At 43.2% G+C, this 18,590-nt stretch overlaps 1 protein-coding gene across 2 annotated transcripts in view; it reads left to right on the top strand.

The window, feature by feature from the left end:
- The window catches only part of LOC311053135 (uncharacterized protein), a 50,369-nt gene that overhangs the window by 375 nt on the left and 31,404 nt on the right, over positions 1 to 18,590 (top strand). Inside the window, exons 2-8 of one of the 2 annotated variants that reach the window (XM_084068544.1) lie at positions 4,247 to 6,173; positions 11,555 to 11,616; positions 12,629 to 12,658; positions 13,258 to 13,508; positions 15,325 to 15,447; positions 16,628 to 16,851; positions 17,630 to 17,833. In XM_084068544.1, the coding sequence (XP_083924670.1) occupies positions 4,596 to 6,173; positions 11,555 to 11,616; positions 12,629 to 12,658; positions 13,258 to 13,508; positions 15,325 to 15,447; positions 16,628 to 16,851; positions 17,630 to 17,833 (2,472 nt within the window). In that variant the 5' untranslated portion in view covers positions 4,247 to 4,595. Of the gene's footprint in view, positions 1 to 4,246; positions 6,174 to 11,554; positions 11,617 to 12,628; positions 12,659 to 13,257; positions 13,509 to 15,321; positions 15,448 to 16,627; positions 16,852 to 17,629; positions 17,834 to 18,590 lie in introns of both variants that reach the window. The other variant, XM_084068543.1, reaches the window with a different exon arrangement.

Below are 18,590 nucleotides of genomic sequence, written 5' to 3'. Positions count from 1 at the left end.
TAACCTGGTTGTGTCTATGTAACGTTAGCATTAGCTCTTAAAGGGAGGGGTGGGAGGGGGGGTCAGTTTCTCCACCCAGCTGAGGCTCACAGGATGCCCCCCCCCACCCCAGTGTAATGAATGCCTCGTCGTACGACGGTGTCGCGAGTAGCCGAACATAGTTGCGGCACCACCACCAGGTCCTACCACGAAGCTGTAGGCCTATTATGTCAGACCGGTAAATGGTGCATTTATATAGAAGCCACAACGCTTTTTACAACGTGTGCATTAACATTCAGACACACTGCTCACCAGGAGCAGTCAGGGGTTCGGTTGGTCAGTGTCTTGCTCAAGGACACTTCCCTCCAACACGGTAGCCGGGGATCGAACCAGGAACCTTCCGATTCCAAGATGGCCATTCCGACCTCCTGAGTTTTGATTGATTGAATACTTTTACTAACAACTTGCAAACCGTAGTACAATTATGCAAGCCATGCTATGAGGATAACTCTAAAAGCCCTGAGGGCTTGTTTCCATTGTGGTCCTATGGTAGGCTACCCCTGCTACTCCCCCTCGCCCGTTATAAGTGTTAGTGCAGGGGTCTTCAACGTTTTCAGGCCAAGGACCCCCTAGCTGAGAGAGAGAGAAGCAGGGACCCCCTACTCTATATTGTATAAAATTGTGTTTCAGAGTAGATGTTTTTTTTACTTAGTCAGCTCTTTTTTCCCTCTACACCTATAGCCTCTTTGCCAAAAATAGCAGATCTACAAGCTCTCAACGCCTCGCAGCGTGAGGCGTTGAGAGCTTGTAGATCTGCTATTTTCGGCTAATGTTCCCCTCAGAAAGGGAATTCTAGGGTTCAAGTGGTTAATGTAGAAAAACTAAATCCTATCACACAAAGATTTGGCGGACCCCCAATAGTAGCTCTGAGGACCCCCTAGGGGTCCCGGACCCCCTGTTAGTGGGCTGCAGTTTCAGAGCCCCCGGTCATCTATATTGATGATGGGGGGCGGGGCTTTCGTTCTGTTTCACTAAAAGTCTCAGAGCTCGGCTGTCACAGTGTTAGAGCACCTGTCCACCACCACCACGGTGGTTGTGGGTTCGAATCCACCGTGGTGCATCCGGCTTTGGCCAATGGGGGGGGGGGGGAGGGAAGCCGAGAGCGGAGGGTTCAAATTGTTATTGCACGTATTCGTATACGGGCTGGGCTGGTGGCACCGGTCAGCAGGGACTAGTGTTGGGCGGGAGGAGTAGGACGAAGGCTCTACGTCCTCCCGGAGGGGGCTCCTCACTGGCAGGTGTTGATATGACAGCAGTGACAACACAGAAGTGTGTGTGGGGAGGAAGCGGCTTTATTGGGGCGAAAAAAGGGGTAAAAAAAACCCCCACCAAAACGTCTGTAATTTCTGAACATGTCATAACATATTAAAGCAGAGGTCTTCAACGTTTTCAGGCTAAGGACCCCTTAGCTGAGAGAGCGATGAAGCAGGGACCCCCCCACTACATAATAACATTGTGTTGCAGATTAAACATTTTCATAGATAGCTTCATAGACTTTGACAGCACTGTCATCAGTGTATGTTGGATTAATGTGTATTTTCAGACATTTAACCATCATTATTGGCCTGCTCTCCCCCCCCCCCACCCCTACACCAAGCCTCTTTGCCAAAAATAGCAGATCTACAAGCTCACAACGCCTCGCACTGCGAGGCGTTGTGAGCTTGTAGATCTGCTATTTTCGGCTAATGTTCCACTCAGAATAGTGATGCTAGGGTTGAAGTGGTTAATGTAAAAAATATGAGCCTATCACACAAAGATTTGGTGGACCCCCTGTAGTAGCTCTGAGGACCCCCTAGGGGTCATGGACCCCCTTTTGAAGACCTCTGTATTAAAGGCATAGTATGTGACTTTACCCTGTGTTTACAAAACATCTCAATTGTTTACCCATCATTTCACTCATTACCAGCAGTCATCAGCCACTGGAGTAGTGTGGTTGGTGTTTACCTGCTGAAAGACATTGCCCTCTCACTTTGGTAGACTGGGATGTCTTCCAAAACAAACATTTTGGTGTAATGCTTCACTGTTTGTTTTGGTAGCCCAAGAACGTCCCGGTCAACCATAAACAAACGGTGAAAACGCCAAAATACAGCACACCACTCCAGTGGCTAATAACCGCTGGTATAGATGGAAATGATTGGTAGAAATGTATTTGTTTTATTATGTAAACACGACAGGTCAAAGTCACATACACTGCCTTTAATATATGTCAGTGTCTTGGCACTCCCAAGCAAGTTGAGCTCTGCTGCTCTGTGATTGGCTGTGAAGCACGTAGGGAGCGCTTGTTTTGCCTTCTCTCAGTTAGGTCTGTCACAATTATTACATCATCGCCTAATCGCAATTATTTGAGATAATCTTGTCCATTGGCATCAACTAGGGTCCCCGAAAAGGCTTGTGGAACACCAGCCTGCAGGGAAGCCAGTAGACATGCTGCGGCAGATATTTTCATCATTATACTGTCTGATAACGTATTATAACAACTAAATTCACAAAGGCAACGTCAGTCAGCGTCTATAGATAGGCTTATTATTGTTTAAGTTTCAATAAGGCTTTTCCTGTCTGTTAATATGGTCTTATTTTCGCCCGGTCTGTGTTGTGAAACTTCCTGGTAAATGTACCTGCTCCAGGTCTGGAGAGAGACGCCCCGATGTAGGATGTAAGTCTGGTGTTCTGTTGAGGTGGTTGGAGGCATGGGATGTTTATTTTACCTTAAATCTTTAAGTAGTCGTGAAATATTCCCTAGTGAGCTACATCTACCCCTGGTGATCTTACTACATTGGAGGACTTAAGACTTAAAGTAAAGTATTTCAAAGTGTCTCTCAGCTTCTGGCTCAAGGTGACTTTTATGACGATGCGTCATTATTATAATGTTTTTCTTTGTACGGAAACAAATGCCTATTATGTGGCCTACATGGATCTTAACAGTGAATGGATCTCCTTGTCAACTAAAGCAGTTAAATAGAGGTCTGTTTTTATAGATGACATGCTGTGCTTGTTACGGTTTTTCGATGCTTAATTTTGTCTTAACTGTCTCTTATTAATTAACGCATGATATGTTATATTGGCTTTTACAAAGCATGGGTTAGCAAGCCTGCAGAACCCGTAAAGTCAAGTTTTATTTGAGCGACACTTTTTAACTATCTTTCCCGTGAAAGGCTAAACGACACGTCCTTGTTTTTGGGTGTTGGTCAAAATCCCAGTCCGTGTCCCTAAAATGCAACATTGTGGGGTACTGCCTGGAACCTGTTATTGTTTGGTGACTGGTTTAAAATATAGCAGATATTTGTTTAATTCTGCCTGCAAAATTATGCTCATTGAATCTATAACTACCATTTTCTATGGTTACTTTTAAAAAGTAGGCTTTAGTGGGGAACATATAAGAGTAGAGCTTGAGTAGCATAGTGAGTGATGGGTTGGAAAGCATCAGTATTCAGTATAGGCCTATTAGTTTGCAGTATTTCAAAGGTTGTCATATTGGCTAAACTTGTAGTTGCTTGTTAATTTGCACGATGCTAACCTAGATCAGATCAGTGACAAGCCTAACTCCTCCATGACTCTTGATGCTGTGTGCCCTTAACATCCAGCATAACGTATAACAGACATCAGATGACTAAATTCTATGGAATTACATTCCAGTTTATGGTACATGAGCGTGGTTCTTAAAAGTCAGCCTATCCCGGGTGCTCGCAAATGGAGACAGATTTGCTTTGCCATTAAACATTTTTGACAAAACTTTCACTTTTCCTACATTTAATGTAGACTGGAGGTCGGGATCGGGAATTGCATCCATTAGCTTAAGTGTGGTGTGCCGGTATTGTCTCTGGTCTGTAGGGTCAGGCCTAGATGTGTGTGTTTGTTTTTGTTTTTTTGTCCATGTCAAGCTCATTTAAGCTACCTGGAGTTGAAAATGCTTCTGCGTTGATTCACTGTTGTTGCATAACATTGCTTTGCTTTCCCGTCCTGCAAGACGACCATGGTGGATCCATTGGACACGGAGGAGATCTCAAATCTCACTACATTTTTCTGCGATGTAGCCTAACAGATGTCCTTTGTGTAATATGTCCTCAATCACACAGGAAGACTGTGACAACGTTTAGTGAAGCAGTGAAAACAGACAAGGACTTAAGCTCAAAACATTTTCAAGATAAAAAAAAAAGAAAAAGGAAAACGCTTGTTCATCTTTAATATATTTCTGCTTTTCATCTCCCAGCTTCGCTGTGCTCACAGACAGTCAATCGCCTCTCGTTCACTCCCTCCGCTTGGGCCCGAGCGGAACATTTGGCGCCGCCACCACCGGCACCAGAGGGGCCCGTTGCCTCTTTGGACCCGCAGCTGGTGCTGTAGCGGCAGCGGCAGCTCTGCAGTTGGTCCACATCGAAGCTCAGGCCCAGCTCGCCCTTCAGCAACTCACCGCTCTAGCAGCCGTAACTTTCGGCAGCCAGCGTGATCGCAGCAACCGCTTAACGGCTGCGCTGTCTCCACACCTCGCTATCCTGAGTCTCGTCGCAACGAACGGGAAAAACTGCAGAAGAAGAACGTTGCCGTATCAGTGCGGCACAATGTATCACCACCATGGCCAGCAACAGGGCCCACCACAGCCTTTCTCCAACAGGCCCAGTCCTTCTCACCACCAACACCAACAGCAGCAGCAGCAGCAGCAGAGTCGCTTCCAGTACCCTCCTCACACCCAGCTGCCCGACGAGCTGGAGTCAGCCCTGGCTATCAGGGGCTCCAGGGACATGGACCATCGTCTCATGGACCTCATGAACCGGCCGAACCCAAACCAAGGGCCGGGGTCCGGAGGCTACGGCTCCGGCCCGCCGCCTCACTCCGAGAGCCAACCGCCACCGGGCCACCAGCAAGGGATTGAATGGTCAAACTACCAACACCCCGGCAAACTGTTTAACAATCCTCCTCCGTCCGCCGTGACCCACGAGCCCCAGCAGCAGCACCATCAAGGGCCTCCGCCACAGCAACAGCCCCAGACCAGCCACTCTGCAATAGGTATGCAGGGGTGGAACGCCCCGGTCCATGGTCCACTTTCCCCTCAGACTAGAGGTCCCCGTAGCGGTGGAAATAGCGGTGGTGGAGGTGTGGATATGCTGGGTTTGTACACCCCAGAAAGTGCAGGTAGTATCTTGGCTAGCTTCGGGCTCTCCAATGAGGACCTCGAGGTCCTGAGTCACTACCCCGATGACCAGCTAACCCCCGACACTTTACCCTTCATCCTTCGGGACATCCAGATCAATAAATCGAGCACCCAGAACAGCACGGCTCCCTCGTCCTCCTCGTATTCACAAAGTGCTTCACGAGCCGTCCACGAAATACTGCCGCCCGCCTCCCGCCCCCCGCCAAGGGCGGCGGGGCGTTCGCGGTCCCCGGACGTGCCCAGTCTCCTTAGCGTTACGCAGACTGCAGGAAAGGTTATCGACTACGGTCACGCCAGTCGAGCAGCTGACGACAACAGTGGCGGCGGCGGCGGCGGCAGAGAGACTTTCAAACGAGAGCAGCTGTCTAGTGAAAGGAAGGTTAAAATGGTATTTCCTCATCCGCCACCTTCATCCTCGGCTACTAAACACAAAATGGACATACCTGAAAGGCGGCAGGTTCGTCTGCAGCCCACGGCTGAACCAAATAAGCACGGAGACCTGGACTACCGCAGGCCAACTGGTGAAGTTCACAAAAACAAACGGCGGTCGCCGCCGGGAGAATTTCCCCCGCCGGCCAAATCTCGTCGTCCAGATCGAGACCGAGACTACAGGAGGGACGGCCCCAGCAAACCGAGCATGTCGTCGTCGATGGAAACGCGGAACGACTCGACGTCGCGGAACGACTCGACGGCGCGGACCGACTCTACGCCACGGAACAACTCTACATCGCGGAACAACTCCACGTCGCGGAACGACTCCACGCCGCGGAACGACACCACGCCGCGGAACGACACTACACCACGGAACGACTCTACATCATCGTCATCCAGACGTCCTGCGTCGTCATCGTCGTCCTCAGTTTCGAAATCACACGGCAGCACCAAGAGGTTGCCCACGCCCACCATGATATGTGATTTCTCAGCAGAGTCTCCAAAGGTGTTCCCCCACACCTGCTCCCTGTGTGAGACACAGTGTGATCAGGCTAAGGTGAGTGCCAACGTGTCATCGTGTCATTGTCTAGGGGGTCTCCTTGAAGGAATAAACTGAGGAGAAAAACGTCCGCACCTCGTCTTCTTACGCTCCCAAAACTCTATCGAAGACGGAAGAATACAACGTCTTCGACCTGCTCGAGGTCTTTGGTTCGTAGCACCCGACGGAAGACATCGAGCAGGTGGAAATATTGTGTTCTTCCGCCTCCAGTAAAGTTTTGGCAGCGTAAGAAGACGGAGTGTGGGTATTTTTCTCTTTAGTTTTATGTGTTTTTCCGTATCCAGCACCCGTGGTAATATTGAGCTGTGAGTGCACCACCTGGACTGCTCCTTTAAAAGGAATACCTGCACTCTTTGAATCTTAAGTCTTCCATTTTCCTTTGCAAGGCAGTTGTCAGACATGTTGGTCGTCCCCTTTGCCATTTAGACTCAGATTTGGTTCAATGTTCTTCATTGAAATCAATTATTGGTTCCAAACGACCATGCTGACTAGATCAGTGGTTTTCACACGAGGCATACTGGTGCGTTGTACGTAGGGATGGGACGATATGAAAATAACATGTCAGGATAGGATGTTAGACACTTGAACCCCCAGCATTCTCATTCTGGGGGGGAACGATCACCCAAAATAGCCGATCTACAAGCTCACAGTCACAACGCGTTTGTAGATCTGCTATTTTTGGAAGTTGTACTGAATTTGTAGCTCAACAAAAGCGAATTCATCCTAGTGTATGATGGAGGACAATTTCACGATAACTGAAAATCGCCGTGATATGATTATTGTGAGCGTTTCTTTATCACGATAAACAAAAATAACGATTATCGCCCCATCCCTAGTTATGTTTCTAAGACAAGTCCAGCTGTGCCTTGGGATTTTGACTTCCCCTTGGTGTGAAAACCACTGGACTAGTCGCTACCATTCCTATTGGTTTGAATGTTTGATAAAGTGTAGAATCAGATCATTTAACCAACATTGTGATAACAGCCTTTTGAAGGGAATAAAGAAAGGACTCATTTAAAGGCCTGATGAGCCAAGACGTTTCATAGTTTACAAAGTAGGAAAAAATTAAAACATTTTAAAATCCCACACACTGTCTTCAGATGCAAACAAATCGGGGATTATTTATTGGGAAACACACCGTTTCAGTCCTGAGACCCTCACCAGGTGATCTGAGCCTGACCATCTATTGGTCTGGCCAAAATATCGGTCATAATTTGACTTTTTGGACGACATCGGTTTTGGCAGTTATGCAGCCGATATGTCCCGGTTTTTAACCACTTGAAATCTTTCTATCGCCATCTTTTTGGGCATGTCACTCTCTATAAAATCTTCCAACATTTTCAAAAATAGCAGATCTACAAGGTTGTGGATCGGCTATTTTTGAAAGCCTTTGAATAGGGCTTAAAAATAAATTCAAGTGCAATTTTTGACAATATCAGTACTAATCGGTGGTCTATGACTCTCCAAAATTAGAATCCCTGATGTTTTACTTTTGAAGATGTTGTGTGGGAGTTTGAGTAAAAATGCACCTGTGAGAGTCCATGTTTACACATAAATTAGGATCAATTAATACATTAAATTAAATTAAAGTTATTATTTATTTACTTATTTCTAGTAACAACATTCCTTTTGTTTACTTGAAGAGAGAACAGTGTGAAAAGACCAACGAGCACCATGTCTTCAGATGCTGTTTTTAATAGGAATTTGAGATGAGCAGTTATGAGCAAAAAGTTACATGAAAACAAATTGTTTTTCATTTGTCCTTTTGCCTTACATTTTCTCCAACCAAAATACAAATTGAAGAACTAAATACAATATTCTTTTTGATTAAAGGGAACACTACACCCAAACATACAATTGTATAATTTGTGTCAATGACTGACTGCCTCCTAGAATACCTGCTGAAAATCCACATGCTTTCACAGAGAACGTGAATTAAACAAATCATAACCATTTCTGATACTTGAATTATACTGTCTGCTTGCATAGTTTGAGTTTGTTACGGAATAATCTCAGTTCAGTTTAATTCCATCACTTTTGGGTGTAGTGTTTCTTTAATATAATTATGTTATTAACACATCTGACTGTAGGAGTCATGAAATGGTCGTAATACATTTAGGGTCCATCAAATGATAATGAAATATCACAATCATACTCGTAAGCCTATATCGAATGTATGGATATCAAATCAATGTGGTTTTACAATACATTTATTTTGTTAAGTTGAATTACGTACCATGTGTTTTTTTTACAATTGCAATTTAGGACCAACATCTTGCTGTTGCTGAGTCGCTTAGAATAAATCAGTGTCCTTTTAATTACAAGGACAATCCCTAATTTCATAAGCATTAAGCCATGGACCCCCCATTTGATGTTATGTCTATTTATTTATTTTTATCTCTGGGATCCCAATCGAAGAACATTTTTATTGTTTTGGTCTTATATGGTCTGTCATTTGTTTTAGAATTGCTAATGTAATAATGAAAATGAACTAGCAATCATTTATCTGGGGTCTATACAGTAGCTGAGTCGGTAGAGAGGCAGTCTGGGAACCGGAACGTCCCTGGTTTGCCTCCCCGTCTGCCCAGTCTGTGTGGGAGTGCCCCTGAGCAAAGAGACACTTAACTCCTCCTGACTGCTCCCTGGGTGCTACTTTAATGGTGCTCCCTGCTCCTAATAGGAGCATACACATATGTGTAAATGGATTACATTATATTAATCTTAATTAAAATAATGTCCAGCCACTAATTCATGTAAGATTTTCCCGTTAATTTCCATTCAGCCGATTGGATATCATGGTACGTCCCCTTATTATCTGTCAGGGAACATTCCTGTACATGCTCCGCATCTTTTCTCTAGAACTAGCTTGACTAAAACCAAAATGCCATTTTCACCTAATTAAAATATTGCTGTTTAAAATGTATTTCCCCCTTTTTATTATTATTTTATAAACCAGTTAAAACTTTCTTTTTCTTTCTTTGTAATTACTCAATTATCAAAGATGAGTTGCAATGAATTATTTGAAGTGTAGAGGACAGGATGGGGGAAAAAAAAAAGAGATTGAAGATTGAAGTGCCTCCAAGAAACATTTCTGTGACAAAATCCATGCTCTCCATTGGTCCGTTCTGTTTGGCACTCAGCCTGCTTGTAAGACAGAGCTTTGTTATTATGTGTAACATGTCATGTTCAAAGCCTTGTGCTAAAAGCATCATGTCTGCATATCGTCTCTGTCGGGTGGAAACCTCACATGTCCAAAACATTTTTTTGAACGGTGCAACCGCTCCTATAAGAGGGTTTAGGACCCATCCGTGGTGAAAGTTTTTCTTTCCGTCGTGAAAATGTGTCTTTCGCTGTGACGCCATGCTGTGGAAAACATGCCCATAGGCTAAGCTTTGCAGGACGTGCTGTGATTGGCTAGCGAGACACATGATGAAATTAACTTCAAACTTCGCAGACGCGCTGTGATTGGCTAGCGAGACGCATGATGAAATTAATAATAATGTAAAAAAAAGTAAGCACCGCTCAATTTACACTAGGTGTGAATTGATCCATGCCGTGACGCCACGACATGGTGTCACTTCGCAGGATGTGCTGTGATTGGCTACCGAGATGCATGATGAAATTAACTTCAAACTTCGCAGACACACAGTGATTGGCTAGCGAGACGCATGATGAAAGTGATAACTCATAAATAGCACCACTCACTCCACACTGGGTGTGATTTTTATTTAAATGCAAAAGTAGCAGATCTACAAGCTCAAAACGCGGCGCGAAGCGACGCGTTTTGAGCTTGTAGATCTGCTACTTTTGATGCTTTTGTGTGACGCTGTAGTATGACCAAGGAAGGTGTTCATTTACGAAAAAAAACGCAAACAGTTAAAATGTGGAGATGAAGAGGTTTCTGCCCGACAACAACGATAGATTGGCTGTCGGGGTGCAGACCTCTCGTGTCCAAAATCCGTTACAAAAAAAAACAACGTAAAAGTAATACTAATATTGTCTGTGACAATGTAGTTAGTCAGTAATAAAACAACCGAACGCACTTTCAATCTAGCGTCCCTATTTTGGGCATGTCATTATTATTCAGTAGGTGATCTTCAAGCTCACAACCCACCCATGTTGTGAGCTTGTTGTAGATCAGGTATGTTTTAAAAAAAAAATCTTTTGTTGGACACGTCATACAACAAATTGTAAAATAGGGCATTCAATTATGAATTATGAAAAATAAACATTAAGAGATGACATATGGACACGACATACATGGTTTCTGGCCGACAGAACAATACTGTAAGTCAGGGGTTTTCAACCGGTGGTCCGCGGAGGTATTGCAGGTGGTCCCTGGCCAAAAAAAAACAAAACAAAAAAAACTTTTTTTACTTTTAATAACTTACAGGAGTTCTTACTGTATTGTGTGTGTGTGTAATATGAAATGTGAGCTTACCATAATCACAGTAATCCTTAATCATATTCCATCATATTCAAACAAAATCGCTGTATTTTATTAGATATTATATTGATATTATTGCTATTTTCTCCAGCTCCCTGTGGTACATGAACCCCCCACCACTATTGTGTGGGGTGGGTCTATGATGGACCCGCCACGCACAATAGTGGTGGTCCCCAGGTTGCTTTTAGTCAGGATGGTGGTCCCTGGGTCGAAATCAGTTGAAAACCCCTGCTGTAAGTCATTACTAGTGAATCATTTGGAAAGTATTGTTTGTGTTACTTGTAAGCTAATTGTGATGTGGATTTACCGTGACCAAAGACAGAGAGAAAAAAAAAAGACCTCCACACACCAGCGAAAAAGTACTGTATATATATGATGTTTGAATACGTGCATATTTAACATGTTAAAGCTTGAAATGTACAGTCCGCCAGCCACTAGAAATGTAGACTAGTGTTTGTAGAGAATGTGACGAGTCAGCGTCTTAGAGGGCGAGCTGGAATGAATGTTTTGTCTCACGTAACCGTACACACTGCCTTCTAAGATGGTAGGTGGGCCTGAGCCACAGCATTATTAACATCGCCACAAAAATAATACGCTTTCTCTGTTTACATTTGATTTCTCTATCTGTATTTTACTATGTAGGCTATGCTGTTTGCTTTGTGCCTGAAGTTACATGCGCCTAAATATCTGGAGGATAATTTGCCATTTTCTCTCCTGACATCCCTCTCTCTCTCTATCTCTGTCTCTCTCTGTCTGTCTCTCTCTGTCTCTCTCTGTCTCTCTGTCTCTCTGTCTCTCTGTCTCTCTGTCTCTCTCTCTCTGTCTCTCTCTGTCTCTCTCTCTCTGTCTCTCTGTCTCTCTCTGTCTCTCTGTCACGCTGTCTCTCTGTCTGTCTGTCTCGCTGTCTCTCTGTCTCTCTCGCTCTCTCTAGGATTGGACTGAGCACCTAAATACCGTCGGGCACACAGCGGCCTGCCGTGACCTACGCAACAAGTGAGGAGGCATATGACCACATGAACCCTAGCGCCCCTATTCTGGGGCTGAACAAGAGGAATATGAAGTGAAAATAGCCGATCTACCAGCCTGTAGCCTTGAGCTTGTAGATCTTCAATTGTTTTGCTCCGGTCAAACGTTTGTGTCGTATAGAAGCGTTGAATCACCCTCTGAAGTCTGAGGAAAAAAATATAAATGTTTTATATATGTTTTCCCCAAATGCAAAAGGAATTGATTTGGCCCTTTAAAGGACAACTTTGTTTTTTTTTTACAGTCAAGGTTTACGTTTTAGATTGTAATTAAAGTAAATAAAAGATGAGTGTTAAAAGTTTAAAATGTACTGCTTTCTATAGTTTTAGCAATCTTTGCGATCTTTTTTTACAGTGGGTGGGGGCATTCTGTCCAGTGGCTAAATATGTCTTTTTTTTTACACAATAACCCGGCGTTTTCTTTATTATTATTTACAGTAGCTCTTCTAGCCCCCAATAACTCACATCTGGCCATCAAAGACCACCGTACCTTTTTTATTGTGTAAAAAAATACATATTTAGCCACCGGACAGAATGCCCCCGCCCACTGTAAAAAAGATCGAGAAAATTGCTAAAACTATAGAAAGCAGTAAATGAAAAAAAAGAACACTCATCTTTTATTAATTTTAATTACAAGCTAAAATATAAACCTTGGTTGTAAAAAAACAAAGTTGTCCTTTAAAGTAAGTTATTCTAGTACAGAAACTCCTGTAAATTATTCTCCCTAAGTTTTTTTTCCACACATCAAATCTATAGTGTAAAATATTCAACCATAGAATCCCATAAATTACACAGTTCTCCATTCCTACAGTCACACGCCATTCCTACAACAGATTTCCGTCTGTTGGATTCCAGAGAGGACATGTTTGAGATGTTTGGTTATTTGTTTTGTCTAAGCCCCACTTTGTGTTTAACTGATGTTACTCTGTGTGTGTGTGTGTGTGTGTGTGTGTGTGTGTGTGTGTGTGTGTGTGTGTGTGTAGGTACCCAGACTGGAAACCCAAGCTACCGAGGTCAGTATAACTTGTATTTCCAAAGGATTCTGTACACACCAGTGGTTCACAATTTCTTGTTTTTGACTGCGGACCGCCATCTGAAAATGTTTTATGCCAGGGAATCCCAGAAGAGAAGGTTTCTGTAACCTTTTATACTGTATAGCCTAAGTATAAAATATAGATACAGTGGTTAAAATGATTGTGATGCTATGCAAACTAATTTAGCTGGGGACCCCCCCCCTGGAACAAGGACCCCTTGGGGTCCCCGGAGCCCACTTTGAGAACCACTGCTGTAACTTTGTGTTAATTTGGGATTCCGGTGTCTCTTTGTAACCCATTAAGACCTGGAACGCATCTGTGTCACTTTAGATTTCTTTGGCTATTCAAAAATAGCAGATATACAAGCTCATGACGCGGCACCGAGTGCCGCGTCATGAGCTTGTAGATCTACTATTTTAGAAAAATAGTGATTTTTTTTTTTCTCGTTTTTTTTCTATATTTTTTTTTAGAATTTAGATTTTTTTTAAAGAATCGTCCCAGGTCTTAATGGGTTAAAACTTGTACATTCACTGGATGCATAACGTTTGATCCCGCTCCCTGTTCCTCTCCTCCTGTAGGAGGGAGCATTCTCCTGCCGTCCAGGATGGCGCGCCCCGACCCGCTCCTTGGCACCAAGGAGGCGGAGCCAAGCAGGAGCAGCAGCGCTCTCCGTCTCGCTCCGTCTCCCGCTCTCTCTCCTGGTCCCCCAGCCCCCCGCCCTCTGGCAAACCCAGAGGAGGGGGTGGGGGTCCCGGTCCCCACCCTCACAGGCAGTACAGGAGACCCTACCACCAGGCCCACCACCACGCCCACCGTCCTCACCACCAAGGTACATCACACATGCTGGTGTCGGGACTCAGTTTTTGTTTCCTACATTTAGTTTTTAATTATTTTCAAGATTTTCAATGTTTTTTTTTTTCAAAAGTATTCCATAAAAAAACATTTAAAAAAAAACACATTAATAATCAATTAATAAAAAAACTTTTAAGCCATTAAGACCTGGGACGCATCTGTGTCACTTTTTGATTTGAGCTAAAAGCATTATTTTACACTTTGGCTATTCAAAAATAGCAGATCTACAAGCTCGTAGTATTAAGACCTGGGACGCATCTGTGTCACTTTTTGATTTGAGCTAAAAGCATTATTTTACACTTTGGCTATTCAAAAATAACAGATCTACAAGCTCGTAGTGCCGCGCTACGAGCTTGTAGATCTGCTATTTTTTTTAAATCGTGAAAATGTGTGCAAATCTTTGAATGCATCTTTTTTTAAAGCGAACATTTAATTAAAATCTTTGCTTCTGGGGGTCCCTGGAACAAAATATTTTGATGGGGGTCCGCGGCCAAATACATATAGTTTTGGGGGTTGTTGACATGAACAAGTTTGAGAACCACTGATATAGAAACATACGTTTTTCAGAATACTGTTGCGATTTAAAAGACATTTGTAGAATCGGCTTCAGGTCTTAATGGGTTAAGAAATAGTGAAAATAGAAGATCTAAAAGCTCACAACACGTCATCGCTACATGTTGTGAGCTTGCAGATCGGCTATTTTCACTTGTTTGGGTCCCTGGGAGACATCAAATCTCAGCTGTATCAGTGGTTTTCAAAGTGTTTCATGTCAAGAACCCCCAAAAGTATATGTATTTAGCTTCAGACCCCCATATCAAAATATTTTGTTCCAGGGACCCCCAAAGATTTGAGTTACAAATATTCATATTAAAGACTTGCATAAATGTTCATGATAAAAAAAAAGGCAGATATCTTCTAATTTTGAACAGCCAAAGTATACATAAAATATGGTTAAAGTGGTTAAAATGATTGTGACGCTATATTAACTCATTTTGCTGGGGACCCCCTGGCAACCCCCCCAAGGATCCCTGGGGGTCCCCGGACCCCATTTTGGGAACCAATGTGCTATCTAGCAGTGTTGATTTCGTCCACTAAAACTATGACGAAAAATGTTCGGCGACTTCCTTTTTTCACATACATTTTAGTAGAAGTGTAGATTTAGTCGACTATAATCTTATGGTATTTAGTCGACTAAAACTAGACTAACAGTAAAACATTTCAGATGACTAAAATGGCCAAAGCTACATAGAATTTAATTCAAAAGACTGTCTAAAACAACATCTAAATTTGCTGTAAAAATCAACACTATATAGTATATAGCTAAACTTTCAAATGACACAGATGCTTTACCCCAGGGGTCTTCAACAGGGGGTCCGGGACCCCTAGGGGGTCCTCAGAGTTACTACAGGGGGTCCGCCAAATCTTTGTGTGATATGATTATTTCTTTTACCGTAACCACTTGAACCCTAGCATTCCTTTTCTGAGGAGAACTTTAGCCAAGAATAGCAGATCTACAAGCTCACAACGCCTCGCGCTGCGAGGCGTTGTGAGCTTGTAGATCTGCTATTCTTGGCAAAGAGGTATAGGTGCAGAGGGAAAAAAGAGCAGACCAAGTAAACAAAAAAATGTTTACTCTAAAACACAATGTTATACAATATAGAGGGGGTCCCTGCTTCATCTCTCTCTCTCAGCTAGGGGGTCCTTGGCCTGAAAACGTTGAAGACCGCTGCTTTACCCGGTCTTAATGGGTTAAAGGTTTGAGTATTGTTTTCCTTGTGTTGGTGGTGTAGCAGAGGAGCATGTGCGTCGCATGGAGCCGCGGCCCGGCGCCGTCCACAGCCCCTCCCACTCTCACAGAGGAGGCTCCTCCTCCTCCGGCGGTCATCGACCGGAGAGGAGAACCAGCCAATCACCAGGTCAGCATGTCTTCTTCTTCTCCTCCTCCTCCTCCTCTCTCCTTTCACTTCCTCCCTCCGTTCTGTTCATTTGATGGTATTCATACATACATGTCTTCAATCCCTACTCTTATATCAGGGGTGATGCAACTTTGATGATGCAGAGGGCCACTACATTTCCACACTCACCACAGAGGTTCACATTGCATATACTTGTCTCTCAGTATTTTAACTTTTTTCGCCAGTCTATGTCACAGAAAAGTAGCAAAAATAGCCGATCTATAAGCTCAAAACTCAAATTTCAAATGCATTTAGTTATACTTATGTTAATTAACTTCATGAACTTAAATACAAATACATTGGACATGAGAAAGACAGTAGAATTGTAATACTAGTCATTAAGCTACTAATATAGACTGAAGTAATTAAAGCGGGTCATGTTTGCATGTTTGGAATCATAACAGCTGAAATCAATAATAATATATCAGTATTCTGATATTAACCTGTGGGCTGCATTAAGTGAAGGTGGGGGCCGCATGTGCCCCCCCCCCCCGGGCCCCAAGTTGCCCATGTATGTCTTATAGTGACCTGAGGACTTTTATTTTAAAGGAGTAGTTCACCCAAAAAATTACTTATTTCCTATCAATTACACACCCCATGAAGCCTTGCATTCTTTTTGTCTCAGTTTTTCTAGTTTTTGCCGTATTTCTGAGCCAATCATTTGACGATAATAATAAAGACCCTAATGTATCCGGTAGGAGACGCAAAGAGTCTACTTTGTGTGTGTAATTGATAGAAAATAAATAATGTTTTGGGTGAACTACTCCTTTTAACATTTGTTTTACTGTAAAATGAATGAACTGAACTGAGGGTAAATTAACCTTCATGTCCTACTTTGACATTTTTTAGTTGTTGCTCTTTTTAGCATTCTACTGTCCTGGCACATTTTAATGCTTCACATGTTATTATGTGTTTATTGTACACACTATAAAGCAATGGACCTGTTCCACACTAATAGGGGTAGGACGATATGGGTATCTCACGATATGATATCTGTGGCGATATTAGGCCCTCGATAACAATAATATCACGATATTCGATATATTGCGATATCACGATATATTGCATGAAATTTCATCAAAGCATTATGTTCTTAATTCTTTCCCTTTTCCCCCCTCCTGCCCTCAATCTACCCTTACAGGAAGTTCTTCCCGTGACGGCCTGAAGCGTCCCCGCGATGACTCTTCCAGACGCGACGGCTCCGCCCGGCGCGACGACGCGGGCACAAACGACAACTCGGCCAAACGCGGAGACTCGGCGAAGCGCAAAGTACCGTCGTCGACCAAGTCCCCTGTGACGACGACGACGACGGCCAAGCCTGGGACCAAGACGACGAAGCCGGCGAGCTCCAAGCCCGTTTACACAGTGGGTCTCTCTGTTTGTTTTGTTTAAATGCTACATTATACAATTTGATTTATTAACCCATTCAATCCAAGAATGCATCTGTGTCATTTTTAAGATTTCTTTGGCTATTCAAAAATAGCAGATCTACAAGCTCATAGCGTGGCACCGAGTGCCATATATATATATATATATATATATATATATATATATATTTTTTATCTTTAAAGCGAACATTTGTAACTCAAAATCTTTGCTTCTGGGGATTCTACAAATGTCTCAATCTTTTTTTTAAGTATGTTGCTATAATATCAGTGGTGCTCAAAAGAATATAATGCATTTGGCCGTGGACCCCCATCTCAAAATATGTGGTTCCAGGGACCCCACAGAAGTTGTAACAGAGTTAAAAATATATATAGTCAAAGATTTGCACTTAACTCTTTTCCTGCCATTGACGAGATTTCTCGTTTTTCTCCGCATGGCTCAGCGAAGATTTTCTGCTCCATTCACTTCAATGTTAAAAAATACGGAGATAAAATTCACATTTTACCTATTTTTGCAATGTTATTCTATGGCAGGGAAGGGGGTAGATTGTGTATATACTCTGGCAGTTAAAGAGTTAATGTTCAGTCAATGTTTCTAAAATAGCAGATGCTATGAACTTTCTTTGCTATTTTTGAATAGCCAAAGAAATCTTAAAATGACACACATATGCGTTCCCGGTCTTAAAGGGGTTAATGGGTTAATTAACTACAATTAGTACTTTTTTCAACGATCTAAAAGTCCTGTGTGTTTTTTGCAGCCTGCCAAAGGTCCACCGGCCAAGAAGAAGATGAAAGTGACCACTGTGGAGTCCCGTCTGGTCTACCTGACGGGCATCCACCCCGCTGCCACGGAGGAACAGGTCAAGGACCTGGTGGGAGGCTTCGGCAAGATCAACAACGTGGTTCTGTTGTCCTCGCTGTCAGGCAGCCAGGCCGACGGGGAGAAGGACAACGCACAGACGGTACTAACCTCTGCTTTTTGATGTGAAAATTACCACTTTCTGCACACTGTGCAAGAGGCTAGACATCTATTAGAGCACTGGTTCTCAACCAGTGGTCCGGGGACCACCAGTGGCTCTATGAGCTTGTATATCTGCTATTTTTGAATAGCCAAAGTATAAAATGATGGCTATATACGCATCTGTGTGATTTTAAGATTTCTTTGACTATTCTAAAATAGCAGATGTACAAGCTTATAGCACGGCACAATTGCCAAGCTATGAGCTTGTAGATCTGTTATTTTTTTTCAAATCATGGAAAATGTTGTGTCAAATATTTTAATGTATATGTTTTAAAGCGATCATTTTGAACTAACTGCTTCTGGGGGGGTTCCTGGAACAACATATTTTGAGATGGGGGTCCGCGGCCAAATACATATCATTTTGGGGTGGTCCTTGACATGGAAAAGTTGGAGCACCACTGATATAGCATACCGTTAGGATTTAGAAAACATGTTTAGATATGTATTTGGCCCATCTCAAAATGTATTGTTCCAGGGAACAAAGGAAGTTTATTTTTTTAATTTACATTTTTATCCCACAATTTTGTAACCCTATTTTTTACACCCAGTGCCAATTGTCTATGTAATCCTGGGCACTACCTTCCCTCTGCCAACCTAGGGAGGCCAGGGCCGAGCTCATGCCTCCTTCAATGCATGAGAGCCAACTGACCTTCTTATCACCTGACAGGGGAGAGTTTCCCTGGTTGGACGTAGCAGTT

Source organism: Gymnoscopelus microlampas, assembly GCF_963454915.1.
Source record: "Gymnoscopelus microlampas genome assembly, chromosome: 2".
In the NCBI taxonomy this organism is placed as follows: Eukaryota; Metazoa; Chordata; class Actinopteri; order Myctophiformes; family Myctophidae; genus Gymnoscopelus; species Gymnoscopelus microlampas.
This window is presented reverse-complemented; position numbering and strand designations above follow the sequence as displayed.